The sequence below is a fragment of the Rhinoderma darwinii genome, chromosome 4 (genome assembly GCF_050947455.1).
Source record: "Rhinoderma darwinii isolate aRhiDar2 chromosome 4, aRhiDar2.hap1, whole genome shotgun sequence".
Lineage (NCBI taxonomy): Eukaryota > Metazoa > Chordata > Amphibia > Anura > Rhinodermatidae > Rhinoderma > Rhinoderma darwinii.
In genome coordinates, this window is record NC_134690.1 from 396,136,279 (window position 1) to 396,162,270 (window position 25,992).

The 25,992-nt window shown below is 43.2% G+C and overlaps 1 protein-coding gene across 1 annotated transcript; it reads right to left on the reverse strand.

The window, feature by feature from the left end:
• Positions 1 to 369: 369 nt before the first annotated feature.
• LOC142761419 (calpain-8-like) lies at positions 370 to 16,341 on the reverse strand. The gene is made up of 8 exons (XM_075864607.1): positions 16,105 to 16,341; positions 14,790 to 14,859; positions 13,655 to 13,773; positions 10,595 to 10,728; positions 6,251 to 6,416; positions 5,637 to 5,720; positions 5,467 to 5,552; positions 370 to 448 (listed from the first exon to the last, which is right to left on the reverse strand). The coding sequence occupies exons 1-8, from the start codon at positions 16,339 to 16,341 to the stop codon at positions 370 to 372; spliced, it is 975 nt and encodes a 324-aa protein (XP_075720722.1).
• Positions 16,342 to 25,992: the final 9,651 nt, after the last annotated feature.

Here is a 25,992-nt window from a genome sequence, read left to right on the forward strand (position 1 = left end):
TCCTTCACTGTAGGTGTGTTATAGTAGCGGGCATGAATATTTATGCATTCCATTGTTTTATGTTGTTTAATATTTGTTCATAATAATTTTGTGGATTGGTGTCAGCTAATTCCATTGTCTTCTTCGAGTCATCTCTGGGCTTTAGGACCAAATAATTTTTTTTTTATTTCTTTTCATCTTGGCATTTCGCTACTAATTAGTTTTTTATTTATGCAGTAATGCAGCAGTATTGTTTTTTGCAGGACAAGTTGTAGTTTCTACACGTACCATTTTGGGGTACGCATATATTAGTGCATAATTTTTATTAATTTAATTTGGGGGGACAAGCAAAAGCAAAACACCATTGACAACCCACAGGGACTTTATTACTCACCAGGTTTCACCATCGTCACACTCAATTTTAAAATCGGCTTTCACACTAGGGTCAACTTCATCCCATTCTGGAGCACTGCAAGGTAGGAGAAAAAAATCAATCAGTTTATAGCAAAATGGTACATCGTTGATTACGTAGTTTGCGCAATATGAGTACATTTAATTGCTTTTAGGCTAGACATCGACAACATTTTTTTGCTCAATAAGGGTCCTATTACACGCCCCTTCGTGGGCCGTGTAAATGAGTGCCGATTAACGAGACAGTTTGTTGATCGGCGCTCGTTGAAAGGAGCTATGTATGGGGACGAGCGCTCGTTACTCCGATCGCTCGTCCCCATACATTTCTATCATGTCGGCAGCGCGTCTCCCTGTTTACACACCAAGATGTGCTGCCGTCAACGATAATATTTTATGCTGCCTAAACGATACAATCAGCCGATGAACGAGCATTTGCTCGTTCATCGGCTGATCATTGCACTGCTTACACAGGGCAATTATCGGGAACGAGCATTTTGTGAACGCTCGTTTGTCCGATAATTGGCCGGTATAAAAGCGCCCTTAGACGAACACCCAAAAATTTTCAATAATTGTATAATTGACGCAAACAGGATTACTGCCATGTTAGTAGATGATGAAAAACAAAAATGTTCAAATCATGGGAAACAAAAATTATAGTGTTTAGAGTGGATCTCACTGTCTAGTTTGATAGAAATCTAATTGTGCTCCCACAATATGAGTAAATTATATTATATGGTTCACTGAAGTAACAATAAAGTAAAAAATACCTTTTATTTAGTAACTAGTTAAAAACAGGGGTAACACACCACTGTAAACATAAGCCCCACCGTGATTATTAAAAAACGTATTAAACAGAAAACACCGAGTCATTATAATACATCTGACTCGGTGTTTTTAGATATTTTGTCTGAAACCAGCATATATCCAGGGCACATCAATAGTACACTCCCCAAATGAAGCACAGGTGTCCGATAGAATCGGATCTCCTAGTGCTGGGTGTAACTCAATATGACTATCCCCAATGCAAACATTCCATAAACAGTACAACGACCCTACGCGTTTCAGGTACTCATCCTCAGGGGTCCGTATAATGGTAACTCTGGCCTTCACACCAGCGATAGAATCCTTTGAACAGCAGGTATTCTGCTGTGAGTCACGGCAAAGATGCGCGTATCGATGTCAACGGCATACTTCATTGCAGGCGCTACGTTACTATAAGCGCTAAACTACACCCCTCGTGTTCTAGCGGCAAACATGAACTGACCAATCCCCGCACCCTCACGATTAGTGACACCTGCCCATGTGACCCCTCGCCGTCAGCTGACAACCAGGGGTCATCATCGGCCGCATCAGGCCGCTCGCGCAGGCGCAGTAGAAGTCAAGGACAATTCGCCCAAACTGCCATAGTGAGAGAAGGTAAGCGCTGCACGATGATAGAATATAAGTAAATCTCGCGGGACAGTTAAACACCGCAAGTAGGCTGCCTGACATAGCAACTATAAAGTATTAATCACATATAGGGTGGAAAGAAAAATACGATCCCTCATCGATATGGGGGACCGAGAGACGGTCGCCGTTGAAAAGCGGCAGACCAGAAAAGCCATCTCAAAACTACGTATGTTGATCAATTATAAACTCACCCACCCCAAGGATCCCAAGGAGATAGGTCGTTCATAAAATGTTAGATGAAACATGTATAATTTGTCTGCTCATTTAAACCTGCTGGATGTATGCATTCCAGTCTGTGGATCCATTGTGCTTCTTTGCGTAAAATCAGGTTATCCCAATCACCTCCTCTTTTGGGGGGTCTGACAAGTTCAATAGCTTGAAATTTTAAACATGCTGCCTGGCCTTGGTGTTTGACATGCACATGTTTAGATATTGGGGTATCCCTCTCATGGACAATGTCTCCAACATGCTCCCTAATACGGCGACGGAATTGTCGTGCTGTTTTTCCCACATAATTTAGGGGGCATGGACATGTGATTAGGTAGACCACTCCCGCAGTCTTACAATTGACATAATCCCGAATAGTGTATTGTTTCTGTGTGGTTACGCTAGTGAAGCTATTGCCTTTAAAAATGAAATCACAGGCTTTACAACTGCCGCACCTAAAGGTACCTGGTATTTGTCTGTCCAGCCACGTGCCCCTAGGTGAAATGGGGTCAAAACAGCTATGCATTACTCTGTCCCTTATATTTTTCCCTCTCCGATACGTGACAGACGGCCTCTGTGTGATCTGATCTACCAGATCTGCATCAGAACTGAGAATACGCCAGTATCTATTCAAAATCTGCATAATATCATTTTGTTTGGAATCATAGGTACCTATGAGTCTTGTGACCTGTACTTCTTTCCGTTTTTTAGGGATCAGAAGACATTGCCTATCAGCATCCCTTGCTCCCTCATAGGCCTTCCTGATGACCCTCTCTGGGAAACCTCTGTCCTTCAATCTCATTTTGAGCTCCTTTGCCTGGAACTCAAAGTCACCCATAGAACTACAATTCCTACGTACTCTCATAAATTGGCCTTTTGGTATGCCACTTTTGAGGGACTGAGGATGACAGCTATTCCATTGCAGGAAACTATTTGTTGCTGTTTCTTTCCTATGTACCTTGGTGTGGATAGTGCCATCTGGTGTTTTGGTGATTTTCAAATCTAAGAAAGACAATTCTTTCTCACTGATCTCACATGTGAATTTAAGTCCTACATCGTTCATGTTGAGGGCTGCTACAAAATTATGGAACTCATCCGCTGTAGAGTTCCAGAGGATCAACACGTCATCAATATATCTTATCCATAAACCAACAGATGAAGTCCAATTGACAAATTTGTCCCCAAAGACAATTGTCTCCTCCCACCAGCCAAGAAATAAATTTGCATAGGTGGGAGCAGTAGGACTCCCCATTGCAGTACCACATTTCTGATGGTAAATTTTGTCTTCAAAAATAAAAATGTTTCTTTCAAGGACAAACTGTAATAACTGCATGACAAACTGGTTATGAGCTGCAAACTGGGTACCTCTAGATCCCAAATAGTACTCGACTGCTTTATAACCACATTTGTGCGGTATGGATGAATACAACGCCTCGACATCCAGACTAGCCAAAAATGTATCTTTCTCCAAGGAAATGCCATCAATCTGTTTCAGGACATCCATAGTGTCACGTACATATGATGTAAGACTCAAAACAAAAGGGCGCAACACTTGGTCAACATATGTACTTACATTTTGAGTTAGATTATTTATCCCTGAAACAGAGTGGATCAAATCAGTTCACCAGGACAAATTTATAGTCTCAAATGTTTTTGCAAAAATACTTAAAGGGATATTCTCACAGGATATGTCATAAATGTCTGATAGTTGCAGGTCCCACCTCTGGAACATACACCTATGTTGAGACAGGCAGAGAATAAATGGAAAGGTGGCCGAGCATGTGCGCCACTCTCTTCATTCACTTCTATGAGAGTTATGGCAACAGTGTAGCACAGCGAGCTCGGCTGTTTCCGTAATCCGGGCCGCCTTTCCATTCGTCCTCCGTCTGGATGGACCCGCATCTATCAGACATTTATAGCATATCCTGTGGATATGCCATATATGTCTAGAATGGGAATACCCTTTGACCCCTGAGGGTATGTGCACTGAAGTGAAAACGGCTCCTGATTTTCAGACGTTTTTTGAGCAACTTGGGTTTTTCGCTGCGTTTTTTATGGCCGTTTTTGGAGCTGTTTTTCTATGGTGTCAATGAAAAACGGCTCCAAAAACGGCTCAAGAAGTGACATGCACTTCTTTTTCGTGGGCGTTTTTTAATGCGGCCATTTTTCAAAACGGCCGCGTAAAAAAACGCCCCATCGGAAGAGAGCGCCATTTTCCCCATAGAAATCAATGGGCAGATGTTTGGAGGCGTTCTGCATCAGACTTTTCAGCCATTTTTCGGCCGTTTACGGCCCGAAAAACGGCTGAAAATAAGCCATGTGAACATACCCTTAATGAAGAGGCCTGAAAGGGCTTTATTGACCAGCTACATTTTTCAGTTTTTGCTTCTCTGCATTTCAGCAGCCACAACTTTTTCTTTTTTTCATTGACGCTGCTGTATGAGGCCGTGGTTTATGTGGGATAAATTGCTGTGTAATTTCTGTCATTTTTTTTGCGGCGTAAATATAGAAAAGTTGAGATTTTTCTCATCGTTTTTTAAAATCTTTTTATACATTTTCGCACTAAATAACTTGTTCAATTATTTCTTCATGTCAATACGGTCGTAGAGATATCTAATATGTAGAGGTTTTTTGTTTTTATGTATTGTATGAGCAATACTAAACCACTTTTTTGTGGACATTTCTTTATTATTATTATTTTTTATTAAAAAAAATTTCATTCCATTAACATATTTTTTTTACAATTAATGTTTTATACTTATAATACATTAGCATTCGCCTGTATTCTATTACATTATACTGTGTCACTATGAATCAGTCTGCTGTTAGGACAACACATACTATGCCCTAACATCAGGCTTACAGAACAGACAGCCCTGGGGTCCTTTATAGGTCCCCAGGACAGACTGCAGAAAGGTTCCCCAGTCTCTGTTCGGGTAACTGATGATCTGTACAAAGGGGGTAGCCCCCTTTGATCATTCCGTAGTCATGGACCGCGGCAATCAAAGGGATAAATAGCCAGGATCGGAGATTCCTCCGATCCCGTTTGTATTCTGGAGTACAAGAGCTGTTAGTAACAGCTGCTGCTTAGCGCATGAGCGCTCACTGTAGCGTTCATTAGATTTTTCTAGAGCGATGCCAAAAGACGCAGCTGTAGACTCGGAACCTGCACCGCCCGCCGTCAAAAGACAGTGGCCGTCATTAAAGGGTTAATGATCCACTTCTCACTTTGACTGAACTGCATCAAAAACGGCTTCAGACTTCCCTGTGTGAACCCGGGCCTAATGGAACTCCCACCAAAAACAGGGATCCAGGATAATGGCCGCATCTTAATGTCTATGGTCAGTTTTGGGTGATATAGCTTTCTCTTTGGATTTCGGAGCTGGAAAGTCATGCCCATGTGAAGTATGTCCGACTTACCTATCGCTCCAGGCTCCGTTCCATTCTTTATAACCCCATGGATTCCTCGCCCTCACAATCTGGACTGTATTACCACGATAGCGGATCTGTTCAAGACAATTGTCAATTTGTTAAATATTTGACTACTTGTGTTCAATCGTGACAACTACGTCCTGTATATATCTGTTTACCTCTTCTGCCCCGGTCAGTGAATACGTATGGTTCTTGACCACATTGGTGCTGACAACTATCTCTCCTGTTCCAGAGTCAGATTTCTGTGATAAATTAAAAACATCTCAATGACTAAATTCAGGTTTTTTCATAAGTTTATACAATATTGTCATCCAATGCAAGGACAAAGACTGGATTTTTAAAGGGGAGTTTACAGGAGCATTGGTAACCGAGAAAGAAACAGAAATATTCCCCTCTTTCCACCTCCACCCCCGATTATACTCACTGTACTACATTACACATTTTTAGATAAAGTGATTTAGGTGTAAGTGAAAGTATTCCTGTAATATCCCTGGGGGTCTAGAGTGGTTTAGCAGTTATAGGGTTTGTCTAGGACTTGTCTGGTATTGCATTTATTTGAATGGGTATGAGCTGCAATACCAAGTACAGCCCATGGAGAAGAGTGGTGCTGTTTCTAGGGAAAAAAGTAGACCATTTTTTAAAGGGTGCCAGGCCCCAAAAGCCGGCCTTGTCTAGAATAGATATTAAAATTGATGCCCTTTCAATGAAGATTTCTTAAGGAGAATTTTCATGTCTTGGTAATTTTAGAAAGAGGAAGACCAGTGAGACTTACTGTGCTACATGTGAGCAGTGATCTCTGTCTCAGGGCTCTTTGGATAATCTGAAACAAATTTTGTGGAGCATTATCAAAATAATACAGTTCACCAATCCCACCGGTGAAGTCCTCCAGAGCTTCTAATGGTAAACCTCCTATGAGTGCTTCATATGATCCATTTAACCTGGAAAGAGAAAACCTGACATAAGAATATACACATAGAATAGCTCAGCATATTTGAGATGTAGCAACGGATAGTACTGCCTTTCCCTGTAAATTATGTAGGTAAAGCTAGCACTGTCTTCCTGACCCTCCCTATAAATGTTGTAGACACAGAAAGTACTGCCGTCCTGTGAATGATGTAGGTAGCACAGCCACCTGTCTTACCCTATAAATAATGTAACCACAGATAGTACTCACTCCCTGTCTTCCACTATAAATAATGTATCCAGAGATATTACTCACTCCCTGTCTTCCACTATAAATTATGTATCCACAGATAGTACTGCCTCCATGGCTTCCACTATAAATTATGCATTCACAGACAGTACTGTCTCCCTGTCTTCCCCTGTAAATTATGTGAGTACAGATAGTACTGCTTCTATTTCTTCCACTATAAATTATGTATCCACAGATAGTACTGCCTTCCTGTCTTCCCATGTAAATAATTTAGATACAGATTGTACTGCCTCCCTGTCTTCCCCTATAAATTATGTATGAACAGATAGTACTGCTCTATGTTCCACTATAAATTATGTATCCACAGACAGTACTGTCTCCCTGTCTTCCCCTGTAAATGATGTGAGTACAGATAGTAGTGCTTTCATTTCTTCCACTATAAATTATGTATCCACAGATAGTACTGCCTTCCTGTCTTCCCATGTAAAAAATTTAGATACAGATAGTACTGCCTCCCTGTCTTCCCCTATAAATTATGTATCCACAGATAGTACTGCCTTCCTGTCTTCCCATGTAAATAATTTAGATACAGATTGTACTGCCTCCCTGTCTTCCCCTATAAATTATGTATCCACAGATAGTACTGCCTTCCTGTCTTCCCATGTAAATAATTTAGATACAGATTGTACTGACTCCCTGTCTTCCCCTATAAATTATGTATGAACAGATAGTACTGCCTCTATGTCTTCCACTATAAATTATGTATCCACAGACAGTACTGTCTCCGTCTTCCCCTGTAAATGATGTGAGTACAGATAGTAGTGCTTTCATTTCTTCCACTATAAATTATGTATCCACAGATAGTATTGCCTTCCTGTCTTCCCATGTAAATAATTTAGATACAGATAGTACTGCCTCCCCCTATAAATTATGTACCCACAGATAGTACTGCCGCCCTGTCTTACACTATAAATGATGTATTTAAAGATAGTGCTGCCTCCCTGTCTTCTACTGTACAATAAATGATGTATCCACAGATTAGTAAGGCCTCCCTGACTTACACTATAAATTATGTATACACAGATAGTGCTGCCTCCCTTTCTTCTACTGCACTATGAATGATGTATCCACATATAGTACTGCCTTAATAACTCTTTATTTTGGTATATAAATTATGTGGGTACATATAGTACTGCCTCAATGATGTACAGTAGGTACACATAGTACTCTGTCTCTCCATATAAACTAAGTAGCTACAGATAGTACTACCTCCATGACTCTGCCTTTAAATGATGTAGGAAAATACAGTATGTCCTCTATATCTCTACCTGTAGTTGATGTATTTATAGACAGTGCTACCTCTCTATCTATCTATCTATCTCTGTAAATGATGTAGGTACCGACAGTACTGCCTCCCTGTTTCTTTGTGTAAATGATATTGGTACAGATAGTACTGTCTCTCCAGGTAAATTATGTATGTACAGATAGTACTGTCTCCCTGTCTCTCTCTGTAAATGATGTTGGGTCAGATAGTACTGTCTCTCCAGGTAAATTATGTATGTACAGATAGTACTTACACCCTGTCTCTCTCTGTAAATGATGTGGGGTCAGATAGTACTGCTCTCCCATTGCTTCCTGTAAATTATTATGGCCTAATTCACACGAATATGTAATACGTCCGAGTGACGGTCGTTGAAACAACGGCCGTCACACGGACCTATATAATTCAATGTGGCAGTTCACACGGCCACTGTTTCAAAGGAGTGTGTGAAGGGTTCAGGAGAAAATAGGATATGTCCTATTTTTTTGCGCTTCACGCATTGCTCCATAGACTCTAGTCTATGGGGAATGCGTGATAATGCGACCTGCAGCGTATAGCACGGATGCACCTCGGACATGAAAAGCTGACGTTTTTTACGTCCGAGGTTTGCAACGTTCGTGTGAATCCGGCCTTAATCACAGACTGTGCTGTCTCCATGTAAACTATGTAAGCATTACTGCTCCTTTGTCTCCCCATATCTGGTGAATCATCCTTCAGCCTGGATTTTGTGTACTGCTAACGTTGGTTATTTATTTCAACTGTAACCTAAATACTTTTAATGTGAGTTAAATCCTTTATAATGCATCGGTTCGTCGATACTGGGGTTGACACCAGCAGCAGTAAATTTAATAAGATCGTGCAAGACTTTACAGTAGCTGATCTGCCAAGAACCAGTTGTAATTCATAAAGCACAAACTTTAAAGCTCCCTCATATCTTTCTTACATATTCATCTGGCCAGTAAAGCTTCATGGGTGACACGGGCCGGCAGGGGACGAGGAGCTTTAAACAAATTAACCGCACCTTTTTGTTTATGGGGGATTCGGCAGCGATAGCATTTGGATGACGGCTATCTAATGGGTATGGTTGGCTTTGGCTTTAGTACTTATCATAGGTGATGTGGATAAAAATATGTAAAGATGGGCCCTAATGGGAATATATGAATATTAACTAAAAAGAGCCAAACATATAAATCCAATAATTAACTCCTTAAAGACCCGGCCATTTTTGAACTACATGACCATAATTTTTTTGTATATGTCTCTGGCCATTCCAGCTGCCTTGTTTTTTGCAGGACTAGTTGTACTTTCTTTCGGAACCATTTTTGGGTGCATATATATTAGTGATTCATTTATATTAATGTATATCTTGACGGAAATGTAGAAAAAAGTGATTTCTCCTTACTTTTTATTTAATTTTATTACGCCATTCACCTAAAATAATGTTATAGATTTATATAGGTTGTGATGGTTATGTAATTTTGTTTTTAAAGCTTTGTAATAACTTTTTTTTAAGCCTATAATGTGATTTTTATTAAAAAAATAATTTTATATATATATATATATATATATATATATATAATGTACTTGTATATACACACATATGCAAGTATACAGACTGTTGTTAGGACCCTGGGCTGCCTATTTATGTACGATATGGGTAGAGAACATGTCACAGAGCATCCCTATATCGCATCAAAGGGGAACCCCCTCTGCTTTTTCCCCTTGTATGCTGCGATTAACGTTGACCACAGCATACAAGGGGTTAAGAGCAGAAAAGGGGGCTGTGTAACACATCCACGGTCCTGCTCCTGATGATGCGGGCACACTGGCAGTTTTGGAGCGCCGTAATAATGCAGCAGACTGCTGCTTGCGCCATACTTTTAAGGCGCCAGATGTTAAGGGATTAAGCATTCCCAATGCAGAGAAGCAGGGAATTAAGTGGCAGTTTTTGTCTAGAAGAACCATGTTCAATATCTATTAAAAGACCCTCGATATGAACACCTTCCCCAAAAAGGACAACCTCACTGTATAATGACTACGTCATATCTGCCACTAATATACTTAATAATTGGATTAATACCATTGCCTCCTTTTCCTTGGACCATTGGAGTGTGGATATGAATTAGGAGGCCATATAATTCTATGTAACACCAAGAGGACAAGTGAGATCCAACTAATATCGTCTATTGGATTCCTGGTTTTCTTATGCATGAAGTCGTTATCTATTTTTGGACATTGTTTTGGATTTTACGTCGCTGTGACTTATGCAAAGTATAAACTATTGCCTGTATACATTGTAGGCTGCCAAAGCGCCATATTTTGCATACGGACCAAATATCCAGTGAATTATTTTATTAATTTGTCTGGATATTTTTGCATACATATTCTTTTAGCTGGCCATACAGCTGTTTTTGATAACTCTATCATAGGGAGAGGGCGATAAGCGGCAACCAGACCCTTATGACAGCAGCTTATCTCCCATGGGAAGAAAAGTTCATGTTTAAATCCAACATGCCCGATCCCTCATTACCCTAACATCTGGCTTGGGGGGAACAGTTAGCAAGCCCCCATACACATTAGATCTGCCAATATCTGTGTGTATGGCCAGCTTCAGATTTGATCTTGTTATTTTAGGTACTTACTTGGCATAGGCCTTTTCTAGAAGGGCGCTCCAGAACTCATTAGCAGTCGTAGACTTGACAAACATCAGCTTCTTATTCTTCGTAGGCAGTCGGTCATCCACAACAACATCCAACCACTCACCGTACTGCCAGAACTGTGGGAAACAGGTTATAGGTTTATACAGAAGAGAATGTGGAATTGTTGCACCTGATATATGAGTCATAGATCTCGTCAAGCTGCAAAGATTTCCGTTTCAATATTAATCTTATATTTTTTCTTGTTGTAGTAACAGATATTGTTTCTTTTTTTCTTTTTTTCTATGACCAATAATTAATCTGCTTGTTGATCCAACTAATGTCACGTTTTTTTAGGTCCCACGTTCTGCGCTGCTTCATTTCTTAATACATCTTTATAGCAGTCGTGGGTTCATTTTCCTGATAGAGAGCTCCAAATCCTCTGCAAAGACATATGGTAGAGTTAAATGATAAAATTCTTTCAGCCACCACTAGGGGGAGCTCACTGAATATTGTTTATTGAACTGAATAAATGAATGTATGCAGTAAGCTTCTCAGCTCCCTCTAGTGGTGGCATTTAACTTAATGACTATGCAGGGGATTTGTGAGAAAAACAGAGCTCAGACTATAGATAAATATTAAGAAATTCACCAGCACATCACTTTGGACCTGAGATTTAGATTAGATTAAAAAAACAAAATAGTGCTCAAGGCTGGACATTTACTTTAAGTAAATTCTGGTTCAATCACCATTTACAGGATTTGTTCTCAGTAACTACACGGAAAAATTAAAGGTCCTGTTTTCATTGGTTAGAAATGATCAATTTGTTACTACAGACAAATAGAATATGTGGGTATACTTATTATTGGAGCGATTATCAGTCAGCCTAGTGTAACTTTAGGAATATAAACACTTTAAATACCTATTGTTACAAAAAATATAACAATCCCTACTTGCAGATGTGTATTAGATGTGATACATCCAGAAGTGCAGAATTTAACCAGAAGATTTTTGCTCTTTCGTTTCCTCTGCATCATTTCTGTAAAGAATACTTTATCTCTGCAACTGGGCAGAGTGGACAGGCACTTCCAGGTGTGATGTCAGAGTTCCGCTTTGTGCTATCCACTAGATAGGTCATCAGTATATGATCAGTGCGTGTCCGACATCCGGACCGCGCACCAATCCGCAACTCCTGCTGCCTCCGTGCACCGGATGTTTGGAACGGGATGCAGTAGTTGGAGCTGGAAACAGATGGCTCCGACCACTGCATAGCGGCCGTTCGGAAGATTTGCTGCTCTGCTCCTATTCACTTGAATGCAGTACTGCAGCTCGTGCTGCTGTTCTTTGACCGGAGCCATCTGCTTCCAGCAACATCCTCTGGCGGAAGATCTGTGCGGGGTCCGGGTGTTGGACACGCACCGATCATATACTGATGATCAATCCAGTGGATAGGTCATCCATGGCAGAAAGTGGAAAACCTCTTTAATCCTCTTATAATTTTTAGATTCTCTCTTTTGACATACCTTAGGCTATTGTGTCTTTGCAGGATTCTCTCATCGGCTGACGTTACTTTACATTCCTAACATTTGTACATTAAACTAAATAGTGTAACCTGCTTGTCTTGGCTTGTTCTAGTTAGCCGATCACTAATGATTGTCAGCTAGATCACGATGACATCATTGCTGTCATTCAAATAGATACACTCTTTTACAAATGAATACAGGTATGAATGGGACTACCTTAACCCAGTCCTGATTCATCTGTTTGATTAGTGACTTTAGGTGGAAAGGAACATGTACTTTTCAGACAATACATTTCAGTTGATTTTTTTTTGTAGTAGTTTGATTTGTATGGCTAGGGACAGGATTTTTCGTGATCAATGCAGGTTTCTTTTCTTATAATTTTTATACACATGGTTTTTGCTTTACGAAATTTCAGGCCTATAGTTTGAAAAAATAGTAAAAAAAAATATGCTTTTTTTACTTTTTAGCAATTCTTTTTTAGTAATAGTATAGTGTTACCATAAAATATAATTTTTATTTGTGATTATCATTGTGTACCGTACATTTTGATATATTACATGTCTAATTTAGGGTAATTCGGTCAGGTCTAGCGTTAGCACAATTATTGGCAGGGGGGGCGTTTTTTTTGGCAAGATATTTTGTGTTCTTTTTCTTTTTAGTGACTATTGTCACTGTTAGGGCTGTGCTGGGTTTAGTTAGACCCAGTAGCAGACTCCTAGTACCGGCATTAAGGCTTTTGGCACCCCTGCCGATCAGTTATTTGAAGGGGTCGCAACGCTCGTGCGAGTGCTACTTCCCCTTCATCGATCATGCTGCTTCATCGCTGAGCCTGACAGACCATGGCCAAATGGCTGCCATCAGTAATAACATAGATGCCATTATTTTCTTCTAAGATAGGTAATAGCAAAGCTGATGCTTATCTTCTGAGCAATACATCTGGCTTGCAAAGGTCAGAAAAAATATATTTGTGTGTACTATTAGGGAATATGGATGTCATAGTTGGGGTTCCCTGCTTTAAGAAGAGTGTTTTTGCACTGGCAAACTTTAATCGACCGTGTTGAGTGGTCACCTATTTCTTTGTATGAGAAATAAAGGACCATCAGCAGCTTTGTGTTATCACCGGGGTTAGAAAAGTCAGACCCACAGCGATCAGCTGATCACTGGCTTCATTCTTAAAAGCGTCCAAATTGGTGTTCACCCTTTAGGTGTTTGAAGTGAACAAGAATTAACTATAACGGTTCCTGCTCCCAAAATTGAGCCTAAAGTCAAGGAAATGTATAAAAACAGGTCAAAAACAGATAAAGATAATTTAGAGGGACACTTGCTTGACTGTTTCTGTAACCTCCATAGAACGGAATAGATAGAGTTGCGCACATGTGCTGCAGGAGGGTCAGGGGACCCCCTTTCTCCAGAAAGGTGCAGGTCCCAGAGGTTAGACCCGCACTTATCATACATTCATCCTGTCCATATGCCATAAATATGTGAGTTGGAAATAGCCATTAAATACCAAGTCCAAATATCATTCTCTGATATTGTGCGTTACCTTGAAGTGAAAGATTCCCGCATAGTTGGTATCAAAGCTCTGGTCCATGGGGACAACATGGCAGAGACAGTCTTCATTCAAAGTCAGAGATGCGATAGAACATAGAAACCAGCAGTCACCTGTAGAAAATATAACCTATTGTGATTGGGCACTCACTATATATGATCAGAACTTCAGAGACATCAGATATATGGGACATTGTAAGATTCAGAGACTTTAGGTGAATGTGATGATGCATTTGGTCAAATCAATCCAAACTTTTCCTTTGAAGCACAGTTTACCAGACTGAAGCTTTTTCTTATACTGGACATATAATGAGAGGACAGATAATTAGGCCTGGCAGAGTTAAAAAAGGAAAAGTGGATGAGGATGATCGACAACAAGATGGATGGAGACAACCACAAAGATCATGTGTGTACCACCAAGGAGTCTGAAGACTCAATCAGAAGTCTGAGTCATTCTAAATAATCCCTATGGATGGCATCTTGATATGAAACAATGGTCAACTATATATATTATGAGCATTTTCATCCTTTCAGATGATAACTCTATGGGGTCACATTACACCTGTATAGTCACCCATCACATCTACTAGTGGAGAAGATGTTTTCCAATATTATGGTGAGTACTTGGGAAGGAGGTTGGTTGGTTTATTGATTTGTTGGTTGATTGGCTGGTTAGTTGTTTGATTGGTTCATATGTTGTTTGGCCAACGGCGGATGTCAGGGTAAAGAGGAATTGATTGGGCATGTTGGATTCAAACATGTCCGATCCTTTGTTCCCACGGATGATAAGCTGCTGCCATAAAGGTTTGGAAGTGTCTTTTCCTTTCCTCATTGAAATAATATGCCAAGCGTGCATGTAAATAATGGAGTCAGGAGAAATAGCTGTTAGCTGAACAAGCTTTTAGCCAACAGCTATATCAGGTGTATGGCCGGCTTTAGTTGGTCAGTTCCTTTGTTAGTTTATGCCAAATGCAATGTTTACAATAAAGTTTGAAGACATATAAAGGAAATTGTAAACCCATACAACCACATCTCATAAACACAATAAGACATCCATAAAACGTTGGGCTAGGTGCAGAGAGTAAAAGTTAGCTTTTGAGTATGTCTTTAATGTGATTTACACCACTTACCTAGCGATCCTTGCCGGACATCTGCGCGACTTGCTCCTTCATTAATAAACTGGGGGTTGGGTTTTATTCCCTGGCAGAGATTAACGAGAACAGATAACATTATTACATTTGGAGTTGTGACCAGCCCATTTTCAAGAGGATCTGCCACTAATTTATTAATGCCCTATCTCCTAACTAATCTAATAGGCGCTGTGATGCTGATAACTACAGTGTCATTTTATTTAAAAAATGTTTATTTGCAAAGTTATGTGTATTTTTCTAAATATGCTAGTTTGGCTACACTTGCCAAATGGGAGGTGACTCTTTTCACTCTGGGCGGTGTAATGTTTTCTGTATGATGCTTTCCAAACAGCATCATACAGTTCTCCTTAAAGGGCCAGTGCACACACATGAGGAAAATCTGTAATTAGCCCATGATCACCCTGGACTATAAAAAAGGCTCTGTCCTTTCATTCATTGCCTGAGCGTTGTTGTGTTTACCCATGTTAGTCTTAGCAAATGGTCCCTTAGTGTTCTGCTGTTCCTGTTGTTCCCGTGCCCTGATACCTGTATCCTGTATCCCATGCTATGTCTGTTCCTGTGCCTTAACCTGTTGGAGTCGTGTTGTGCCACCGGTCACGCCTGCTGATATACACCACGTCTGATGTCTACAAGTTCATCTGTGCCGAGCCTCCATTACTGTCTAGACTATTAAAGGTACTTTTGTACTAGGACTGCTGTTTAGCCAGCCGCTACTCCGCTACGGCGGAGCAGCCCAGTGGGTCCACATACCCACAGATCGTGACAGACACCCACTTGTCTAGTATAGCCTGATTTGCATATTTAGAAATAAGCTCATAACTTTTAGAATAAACTTTCTGAGACACAATTTTCACTAGCATTATCAGTGTGACAGCGCCATTTAGAATAGCTAGGAGATAGGGCATTACTAAACTAGTGACAGATACTCTTTAAAGGGCCTTTCCAGCCAAAAAAAATTGATGGTCTATCCTCAGGATAGGTCATCAATAGCTGATGGGTCGGGGTCTGACTCCCAGGACCCCCGCCGATCAGCTGTTTTGAGGGGCTGAAGCGCTCGTACGAGCTGTCTCGTTGATCGGCGCTCGTTTACAAAGCCCACGTTAGGCCGTGTAAAAGTACCTTAAGTAAAGGTAATATTGAAGAACATTCCAAATGACTTTTCCCCAGATTTAAGAAACAATAGAAACAATATACAGCATAAAATAAGTAGAGGTTCATTTAATAGAATAAAACATAGTAAGAGCTAAAAAAAAAAAAGAGGTATGTAAAACTTATCTAGTAAATATTGACTCACCGAGGGTTTTATCCAGACAAGTTCTTGAACTTTATTGGAGTTCGGACCCAGGTCTTTGATTCCAAGAGACAGTTGGGCAGCAGGAAATGTGGGATCTTCAAATAACGTTCTAGAGGCCAAGCACTGTGCCCTTAGCCCCTCAAAGTCTTGGTTTAAGTATTTTCTCGGGTTCTTATTGGCGCCAATACCCGAAGCTGTGGCCCAATCCTTGGCCAGCTGAGCAGCTACACTTGCCATAGTATTGTGCTTCTTTGTGCAGAGGCTGAAGACTACAGAGTAGCAGTGAGAAGCCCTAAATATATAGATAGTCAGTAAAGCAGATGTACAGAAATACCCGAGGACATATGAGAGGAGGGAACAGCTGGAGGAATTTCTGAGTAGGAGAGTATAGCGTGTGTAATTGCGGTTGTTACCGGTAAACGTTGCTTGTTGTCACATACCTGCATGAAGGTTGGGTCACCATGATAAAAGTAAAAAATAAGAAGAGGAAAACTACCCGTCACTGGTTCTTCTGACAAAGAAAGACGACGTTTCTTTCTTTATCTGTTGGAGAGATCTTCAGAAATGAAAGTGTTAGACCTGCCAGACGTGGTAACATGCTATCTCCAAACAGTGGTTCTTTAGCTGTCGTGGAACTACAAATCCTCTCATATTTAACAGTCTGCAGAAACTGAACCGCTAGTGAAAATTACCAGGCAACAACCGCACACAGGGGCGTACATAGAGAAGTGTCGATTTCTAACGTTAATCTGTTTTCCCTTAGTCCTAACAGCAGCAAAATAATGGGGGGTAATTCTGCCCCTGTGGACAGATGAAATGTTTAATTTAATTTATTCTCCCCCCACTATATGTTTATTATAAAGTAGTAGCATTAATTAGGGCGGGAAACTGGTGCTGCTGTTAGGACTAAGGAAAACAGGTTAAGGCCTTATGCCCACTTCAGTGTTTTTCTTCAGGGTGCTAGCCGTTTTTCTGATGGCTAGCACCCTCACCCATTCATTTCAATGGGGCCATGCACACTTCAGTTTTTTTGACGGTCCCGTTGCGCCGTTCCGATGCAAAGTAGAGCATGTCCTACTTTGGTCCGAGATTCCGTGACAGTGAGGCCCATGCAAGTCAATGGGGCCGTCAAAAAAACTGGCATCCGTGTGCCATCCGTGTGTGACGGAGCCGTTGCAACGGCCGGGCGGGCAGAAATACATTACAGATATATTACACTAATCGGCAGCTACTTGTCTCTATCAATCACTGATAGAGAAAAGAGGCTGCTGATTAAAAATAAAATAAAAAGCAGTTCATACGTCGTTGTCTTGGTGACGAGCCCCTCTTCTTCCTCCAGTCCGACCTTCCTGTATGACTCGGCAGCTTGTGATTGGCTGCAGAGGCCACTGCAGCCTGTGATTGGCTGCAGAGGCGGTCACGTGGGATGAAGCGTCATCCCCGGAGGCCGGCCTTCTGACGTCATCCTGATGTGCGTGACCGCCACTACAGCCTGTGATTGGCTGCAGCGGCGACATGGATGAAACATCATCGCTGGAGACCGGACAGGAGGAAAGTAAGTATGAACTTATTTATTTTATTTCGTTAAAATTGTATTTCCCGAGCGCCGAGCATGGTACTGTCCAGAGTGCTGAAAGAGTTACCGCTGATCAGTGCAGCCCATTAACTCTTTCAGCACCCTGGACAGTACCATGCTCGGCGCTCGGAAACGGAAACACAGAGTGCACACGGGTGTGCACACGCCCGCTAAAACAGGCAATCCTTCAAAAACGTCCGTGAAAACGGTGTCGGAAGTGTGCACGAGGCCTAAGGTTCGAAACCAACGCTTCCCTTATGTCCTACCAGCATCAGAATAATGGGGATTTAGCGAGAATTAACCCCATAACGAGGGCCCTCTTGTCTGGTGGAACTCCAAGTTGACCACTCAAGAGCCATCTCCTCGGAGAACCAAAAATTCAGCCTATAATGGTTGATAAATATTAAGTGCGAGCTCCAAGCTGCACAGCAAATCTGAGCCAGCCCAAGAGGTGGACACTGCTCTAGTAGAGTGGGCTCTGAAAAAATTAGGTAGATCAGAGATATAACAATGTAAGCCAGTCTAATGGCCTCTTCACTCCATCTACCCATGGTAGGTTTGGTGGATTTTCAGTCTTTGATTCTTTCAGGAAAAAATTTATAAATTCTCAACCTTCCTAAACTTTTGTAGCCAGACATGTAATCCATTGCGCAAATGGCCCTGCTCAGCAGAGTAGGCCCTTCAAAGCGCACACTTGAAGATTTGACCTGACCTCAGCAGATACAATAGTACGCCTGGACAATCTTGGCAGTAACCTTATAAGTCTTTGGAGGAGGACCCCACTGCTTAAGTGTACCCCATCCATAGGAAACATGGATTCTACGCAGAATTCTAAAACATTCAATAGCAGGCTGCACATATAGAGTTAAGAAACACCTTTATAAACCTCCCAGTCCAGCATAATAAATTAAAGCAGAAACACAATGCAAAGCAAACAAGCAGAGTAAAGGCTCATTCAGACGAACATGAATAACGTCCGTGTGCTGCGCAGGAAAATCACGAGCAGCAGACGGACCCATTTATTTCAATGGGGCCGTTCACACATGAAGGAGTTTTCACGCAGCGTGTGTCCGTTGCGTAAAACTCACTGCATGTCCTCTATTGGTGCATTTTTCACGCAACTATCGGCCATTGAGGTCAATGGGTGCGTGAAAATTACGCACAGCAACACGGATGCACATCCGTGTGCTGTTCGTGATTTATGCATCAATTCAATTGCAAATAATAATAAAATAAAATAAAAAACTTTAATTTAGCTTTAATTCCCAACAGTGTATTCACTGGTGATATCTCCGGTTGTTTCACAGCTAGAACTTTCATATGCCACCAGAACGACTGTTCTAGGTGGTCCACAGCCGGAGATATGGCCATTTGAAGTGATCCCCCTTCCCTCCAGCCTCAGTCTCTCCCACTGTGTGAAGCAGCTTCATGCTGATTGGACAGCGTCAGAGGCTGTGAGGTGGCTCCACCTTAGGAGAATCGCTGGTGTTGACGCCCATTTGTCAAGTATAGGCTAATTTGCATATTTAGAAAAAAGCTCATACGTTTTTAAATAATAAACTTTTTGGGACACAATTTTCACTATTATCAGTGTGACGGCGCCTATTAGATTAGCGAGGAGATTGGGAATTACTAAACTAGTGACAGATCCTCTTCAACAAGGGGTTACTAGAGTTGTTTATTTCATGGTAAAAATGGGATCTAGATTGAGCTCTGATATCTACATCTGCTTCATACCTTGAATAATATCTATAAATGTTATTCTATGGTAATAAGCTCGGATTTTTGTAGACTTATTTGTTTTAAATATAGGTTGCAGGATACAGGATCAACATGCAGAAAGTATGCTGTTCCAGCTTGTCTAGTTTAGAAAACCCATTGTTATTCACCCTATTAGGTAACTCTGAGATAATAGGGTGTCCCCTGTTTAGGATCCTTATTTCTTGGCCAGAGTGGAGAGCGGTTACATAGAGCATCTCTCGCTTTGGAGGACCCATTCTGTATTTCACAGACAACACATTGATTTAAATGGGCACTGTGTAATTCTTCATTTCCCATGAGGTGGCGCCAGGGCCGGCCCTAGGATAGATGGCGCACTGTGCGAAATGATCTTTCGGCGCCCCACCCCATCATTAAAAAAAAATGCCCCATAAAGAAATTATAATGCCCCTTTAGTGCCCCCATACAGTATAATAATATTTTATAATATAATATATTACAACCCCATCAAGGACACAGTATTTTGTCTTCTAATTGTGCCCACAGTATTATGCCATCTGTAGTAGCCCTACACAGTATAATGTCCGCTTAGTGGCCCCCACACAGTATAGTACCCCCCTGTAGATTTTGCCATACAGCCTCCCTGTAGACAGTGCAATAATTCCCCACCTCCTTTTTGTAGATCGTGCCATACAGCCCCCCACCTCCCCCTTGTAGACATTGCCATACAGTCCTCCACCTCACCCTTGTAGACAGTGCCATACAGTCCCCGCACCTCCCCCTTGTAGATCGTGCCATACAGTCCCCGCACCTCCCCCTTGTAGATCGTGCCATACAGTCCCCGCACCTCCCCCTTGTAGACAGTGCCATACAGTCCCCACCTCCCCCTTGTAGATCGTGCCATACAGCCCCCCACACCTCACCCTTGTAAATCGTGCCATACAGTCCCCGCACCTCCCCCTTGTAGACAGTGCCCCCAAACAAAAACAAAAATTCTACTCACCTAGGCCCCGTTCCCATGACGAACTGATCTGCTCCATGATGGTACCCTGTAGCCTAGTACAGAGTTTCCCAACCTTTTCGGACTCGAGGCAGCACTGGAAAAACAAAATTTCCTCAGGGCACCCCTACCAAAAATTGTTTTGAGAAAGACAGAAAACGGCTAAGAACTCGTAGGGCATGTTCACACACGTTTTTTGTAAGGCAAAAAAAATCTGCCTCAAAATTCCTTCAGCAACAAACAGCGTTGGATGACCTTTTTTTTGTGTTTTTTCTTAAGCTGTTGAAGCGAATGCAAAAGACGCAGGAAAAAAAAAGCTCCAAACGGGCACCGCAGGTATTTTCTGCCTCCTATTAATTTCAATAGGAGGTCAGAGGTGGAAACCACTTGAAGACCATCAGCCCCCCACTCACAGTAAAATGACCATCAACCCCCCACTCACAGTAAAATGACCATCAGCCCACCACTCACAGTAAAATGACCATCAGCCCCCCACTCACAGATTCCCCCTGTATGTAGCGCCACACAGCCCCTTGTAGGTAGCGCCACACAGCCCCCTTGTGGGTAGCGCCACACAGCCCCCTTGTGGGTAGCACCACACAGCCCCCTTGTGGGTAGCACCACATAGCCCCTTGTAGGTAGCACCACACAGCCCCCTTGTAGGTAGCGCCACACAGCCCCCTAGTAGGTAGCGCCACACAGCCCCCTTGTAGATAGCGCCACACAGCCCTCTTGTAGATAGCGCCACACAGCCCCCTGTAGAGTGTGCCACACAGCCCCTTGGTAGGAAGAGTCGCAAAGACCCCTGGTAGGGAGCACCACACAGCCCACAGCCCCCTGGTAGGGAGTGCCACACAGCCCCCTGGTTGCTAGTGCCACACAGCCCCCTGGTTGGTAGTGCCACACAGCCCCCTGGTTGGTAGTGGAACACAGCCCCCTGGTTGGTAGTGCCACACAGCCCCCTGGTTGCCATGACCGTCGATTCCACTCCAGGAGAAGCTGCTGTCGTCTGTGTCCATGACGTCATTGGCTTCTCCTGGAGTGGAATCCCCGGTCATAGAGTCTGCAAGGTTGTGACCGGGGATTCCGCTTCAGGAGTTTCCCCTGATGTCACTGTCCATATATGGACAGAGACATCAAGCAACGCTCCAGGAGCGGAATCCCCGGCCACACGGGGATTTTGCTCCTTCAGGACTGCAAGGACCCATTATCCACTTTACCTGCCCAGGACCTTAACCATCCTTCTTTGAATCAACACACCAACACCTTCTTTATGGAAATGTGGAAGTGGCCACAGCTTTATTCTTATTTACAAACATCGGCATGAAGACATATATATATATATTTATTTCTCTCTCCTCCTGAAATGCCGATGCTCCCTGTCTCCATCAGGCATGTAGGGTGCTACCTCCGTCTTCATCTGCCGTACTTTCCGCCAGCTGTGACATCTACGAAAAAAACAGAAAAACGCCAGAACAAGAATATCACCGTAGAAAAATCTTTCAAAAACAAAAACAAAAACAAAACCAAAACCACCAGGGGAGGGAGGGCGGGTGTTTCTTCCACTGCAGCTTGAGGTAAGAGGGGTTTCTGCTCCAAACCCCTGCCTTATATCTTCTTAACCACGCCCCTCTTACTCCTTGTTAACCAATCCTGGTCCTGGGCATTATTTTAAACCGTTCCATCCTTTCTTAACCCCTTGCAGTCCCTGACACTCTCCCTAGGCGCTTCAGTGTCTGCAAGACTGCAAGGACCCATTATCCACTTTACCTGCCCAGGACCTTAACCATCCTTCTTTGAATCAACACACCAACACCTTCTTTATGGAAATGTGGAAGTGGCCACAGCTTTATTCTTATTTACAAACATCGGCATGAAGACATATATATATATATTTATTTCTCTCTCCTCCTGAAATGCAGATGCTCCCTGTCTCCATCAGGCATGTAGGGTGCTACCTCCGTCTTCATCTGCCGTACTTTCCGCCAGCTGTGACATCTACGAAAAAAACAGAAAAACGCCAGAACAAGAATATCACCGTAGAAAAATCTTTCAAAAACAAAAACAAAAACAAAACCAAAACCACCAGGGGAGGGAGGGCGGGTGTTTCTTCCACTGCAGCTTGAGGTAAGAGGGGTTTCTGCTCCAAACCCCTGCCTTATATCTTCTTAACCACGCCCCTCTTACTCCTTGTTAACCAATCCTGGTCCTGGGCATTATTTTAAACCGTTCCATCCTTTCTTAACCCCTTGCAGTCCCTGACACTCTCCCTAGGCGCTTCAGTGTCTGCAAGACTGCAAGGACCCATTATCCACTTTACCTGCCCAGGACCTTAACCATCCTTCTTTGAATCAACACACCAACACCTTCTTTATGGAAATGTGGAAGTGGCCACAGCTTTATTCTTATTTACAAACATCGGCATGAAGACATATATATATATATTTATTTCTCTCTCCTCCTGAAATGCCGATGCTCCCTGTCTCCATCAGGCATGTAGGGTGCTACCTCCGTCTTCATCTGCCGTACTTTCCGCCAAGAAGGGGAACTGAGAAACCTACTCAGTCCCCCGACTACCCCCACCAAGCAACGCCAACCCTCTCTCGGCACCATCCAAGAGGTCCAATAAAAAGATATCGAGCCCGATATCATTCAGATGCACTCCATCCGGCGCCAGCAAATCTGCATTATCCCCCTCCAGGGACTGGTGTCGCAACCCGATCCCCCCTATAGAGCGAATGAACCGCGACACCCGCTCATTAATTAGCTTGCGCACTCTCTCCAACGCTGCCATGTTCCTCGCTCCTCGCCACACTGTGCGCGCCACTATCTCAGACCAAACTACCACGCAACGGGTGAACAGGTCCTGAAAACGCGCCAAATCCGTCCGTATAAATGACAATAACTCGGCCATTTTTACTTGGCCGATATCATTTCCACCAGCATGTATTATCAGGACAACAGGTCCGTACGTGTGCCTTGTAACTGCCACTACTTCTGGCAGTAACTGCACCCACCGTAATCCCCGGACACCTCTCCAATGGACGTCGGCCTGTGAGAGGCCCAAATTCGGACCTAACGGCCTCCGTCCCGCTCGAACCGCTGCCCAATGCACGTACGAATGCCCCAAGATCCACACTTGGGGGCGCCGCGACCCTAACAAAGAAATTAAGCTACATTCCGGTCAAATGAAGATACAGGCAGGATTAACATAACACTCCATATAAAACAAGGAAGGAAAAGAGGGGTGGGGGGGGGGAGGGGGAGGGGGGTGGGGGGTGAAGGGGGCGACATTTTTACTATAAAAATTTCCAGCTTACACACTCTTTAAAACCAAATCCGGTCGCACATATGACTTATAGCTATTAGACCGCCATCTACCCAGACTCATGATAGCCGCCGAATCCAAGCCCAAGGCATCCGCCTCAGTTGCCGCCCCTATCCTAAACGAATGTGTACCAAACTCGCCCGGTGGCAAACCCAGGTACCTCAGACCGGCCTTAAAAATCGCCTCAAATTGAAAACGCGACATTGCGGATCCATCCTGATGGATCAAGAATTGAGCCCCGGGCACTCGGACCAACACAAATTCCTGGACCCATTTTACCGGGCAATTCTGCCCCCCAATCCTCCCAATCGACAGCCAAGCCCCCCTCCCTACCATGTCAGTCTTTGACCTCCGCACACAGACCCTGAGAGAATCTCCCAACGTCACTACATCCGATCCGAGAAGACCACCGCTTGCCCCCACGCTGTGCGGAACCAGCTCACTAACCCGTAATGCGGCAAAGAAAGCCAAAGAAAACGCCGCGCCAAACAAGGACACTTCATATTCATCCCGACACACAAAACATAAAACGGCTAGAAGCCGACCCAAAAGCGAAAAAGATACTGGCCGCCTCGTGTCCCTGGAACACGCCTCTTTTTTCCACCCTTTTAAAGACTGCCGAACTACAAATTCTTTTGTAACATCTCTGCATCCCCACAATTTTAACATAAAGGCCACCCCTGCTAAAAACTTGCTCGCCGTGGCCGCACTACCCCCTTCCTGACGTATTTGTACCAAACTTGCTAACGTGACGTCCAGGTGACACCCATCCTGTGATGGGAAGTTACTCCCCGCAATCTCCAACCACCGATCCCACGCTCTGCAATGACTCTTCCAAGTCGCCGGTACCACCGAACCCCTCAACAGCCTCATAAGTTGTCCTCGACCAGGGCCCATAAGTGCAGGGGGGGGGACACCCCTTCTGCCAAAGCTGCCGGGTGCAATTCCCGAAACCGGGACATCTGTGAACGAGACAAAGCATCAGCCATCACATTACGGACTCCCGGAACATGTTTCGCACGAAACCACACATTCAAACGCAAACACTTCAAAACCAACCGTCTTAATAAAGCTAATACCGGCAATGAACTAGACGACAACCCGTTCACCGCATGCACCACCGCCATGTTGTCTGTCCAAAATACAATCCTCTTATTCACCATCACGCTACCCCACAACTCTATTGCAACTATAATAGGAAACAATTCCAACAGCGTCAAATTACGTAAAACTCCCAAATCACTCCAATGCAAGGGCCAAGGGGACCTACACCAACTTCGGCCCAAAATTGCTCCAAAACCATCACTTCCGGCTGCATCCGTAAACAATTCCAAGTCTACATTAGACAACTCCGCGTCCTGACACACCGACCTCCCATTAAACGAACTCAAAAACGAATGCCAGACAAACAAATCCTTCTTCATCCAAGAGGTTACCCGGATAAAATGATTTGGCTTCGAGATACCTCTAGTGGCTAAAGACAAACCCCTAGAGAAAACACGACCCATTGGAATTATACGACAAGCAAACACCAGCAATCCCATTAACGACTGTAACTGTTTTAACGTCACTTTTTTCGACCCCATGACCTGGTCAACTTGCGTCACTAGCCTTGCCAATTTATCATCGGGCAAGCGAAAAATCATCCGCTCGCTATCTATTTCGATACCCAAAAATGACAAAACAGTTAAAGGACCTTCCGTCTTATCTTCGGAAATAGGTACACCGAAACGCGACATCACCTGTCGAAACACTCTCAGCAACGTGCTGCACAACTCAGAGCCCCCCGGGCCTACAAAAAGAAAATCATCCAGATAATGAATGACCGAGTCACAACCTGACTCCAAACGAACTACCCATTCTAAAAATGACGCAAACATTTCAAAGTAACTGCATGATATTGAACAACCCATTGGAAGGCACATATCCACGTAAAACCCTTTATCTAAACAACAACCCAGCAGGTGAAAACACTCCGGATGAACCGGCAGCAAACGAAAGGCCGCTTCAATATCAGATTTAGCTAACAACGCCCCCTGTCCAGCCGCCTGTACCAGCCTTACTGCAACATCGAAAGACGTATACGAAAGCGCCGCCTCCGCCCTAGAAATACCGTCGTTAACAGAACCACCGTGAGGAAAGGAAAGGTGATGAATCAGCCTAAACTTTCCTCGTTCCTTCTTTGGAACTAAACCAAGGGGGGAAACTCGCAGATTCGTATACGGCGGCTCGCTGAATGGACCTGCCATTCTCCCTAATTCCACT